Source organism: Primulina huaijiensis, unplaced genomic scaffold, assembly GCF_012295235.1.
Source record: "Primulina huaijiensis isolate GDHJ02 unplaced genomic scaffold, ASM1229523v2 scaffold15189, whole genome shotgun sequence".
In the NCBI taxonomy this organism is placed as follows: domain Eukaryota; kingdom Viridiplantae; phylum Streptophyta; class Magnoliopsida; order Lamiales; family Gesneriaceae; genus Primulina; species Primulina huaijiensis.
This window is the reverse complement of record NW_027343085.1, coordinates 1-1001: the sequence shown is the minus strand read 5'-3', so window position 1 is coordinate 1001 and position 1001 is coordinate 1. Positions and strand designations below refer to the sequence as shown.

Here is a 1001-nt window from a genome sequence, read left to right as displayed (position 1 = left end):
GGAATAATCCAGGACACTTCTCCCACCATGTGCCTCTTAAGATTGTCCGGGATAGAGAGGTCCAGGAGTGCAGTAGGGATCTGGCCCCGGACCATCAATTATCCCGGCCTGAGGAAAGAGGATTTTGTACTCTCCATAAGGTGTGTTATCACAACACCGAGGATTGCAAAACATTGAAGGGAAACTATTTCTCCCCTTCCACCCCGGAACAAAGTCAAGCCAATAAGAGACCAAGATTGCCATGGACATCTCCACAGCCAGGGTCCAGCGCTCGAGGAGGAGGTATGAGGAGTATACCGAGAGGAGAGCCCGGGAGGAGAAGAGAGCCCGAGCTTGAGACAAAAAAGAATTCACCCCCTGCTACGGGGTTGATAAAAATGATATCAGGAGGCTCTACTGATGGAGACTCCAACCGGGAGAGGAAATCGAGGAGTAGGAGGGAGTGTATGGAGGTAGATGGGATGAGAAGGAGCGAGGCAGTAATCAGTTTTGGCCCAGAAGATTTAAAGGAGGTGAATCTACCCCACAATGATGCTCTGGTTATCCAAGCCCGGGTGGCAAATTATGACATTCTGAGAGTCTTTGTTGACTCGGACAGCTCTGTAAATGTAATTTTTAAAGATGCCTTTGTGCAGATGGATTTGCAGGGTTACCATTTGGAAGCCGTGGAAACTGCTCTCTTTGACTTTGCTGGCTATGTGGTCTACCCGGAAGGGGAAATTGTCCTACCATTAACCCTGGGCTCCCAGGATCTCAAGAAAACGGTGATGACTACTTTTACTGTGGTAGACTCCCCTTCATCATACAATATCATTTTGGGGAGGCCAGCTATGAATGAATTAAAAGCCGTGGAATCTACCTATCACCAAAAGATTAAGTTCCTAGTTGGTAGTAAAGTGGGTGAAGTCCGGGGAGACCAACCTTCCTCCCGGAAATGCTATGTAGAAGCTGTCCGAGTAAATCAGAGCAAAGCTAAGAAGGAAGGGAAGAAGGCCCGAACT

The 1001-nt window shown here is 48.3% G+C and overlaps 1 protein-coding gene across 1 annotated transcript; it reads left to right on the top strand.

Moving 5' to 3' along the window:
• Nucleotides 1-284: 284 nt before the first annotated feature.
• Nucleotides 285-956, top strand: LOC140965845 (uncharacterized; the record flags this gene model as incomplete). The annotated part of the gene is made up of 2 exons (XM_073426047.1): nucleotides 285-539; nucleotides 636-956. Coding segments are annotated over exons 1-2 (576 nt in total), but the record flags the coding sequence as incomplete, so codon positions are not given.
• Nucleotides 957-1001: the final 45 nt, after the last annotated feature.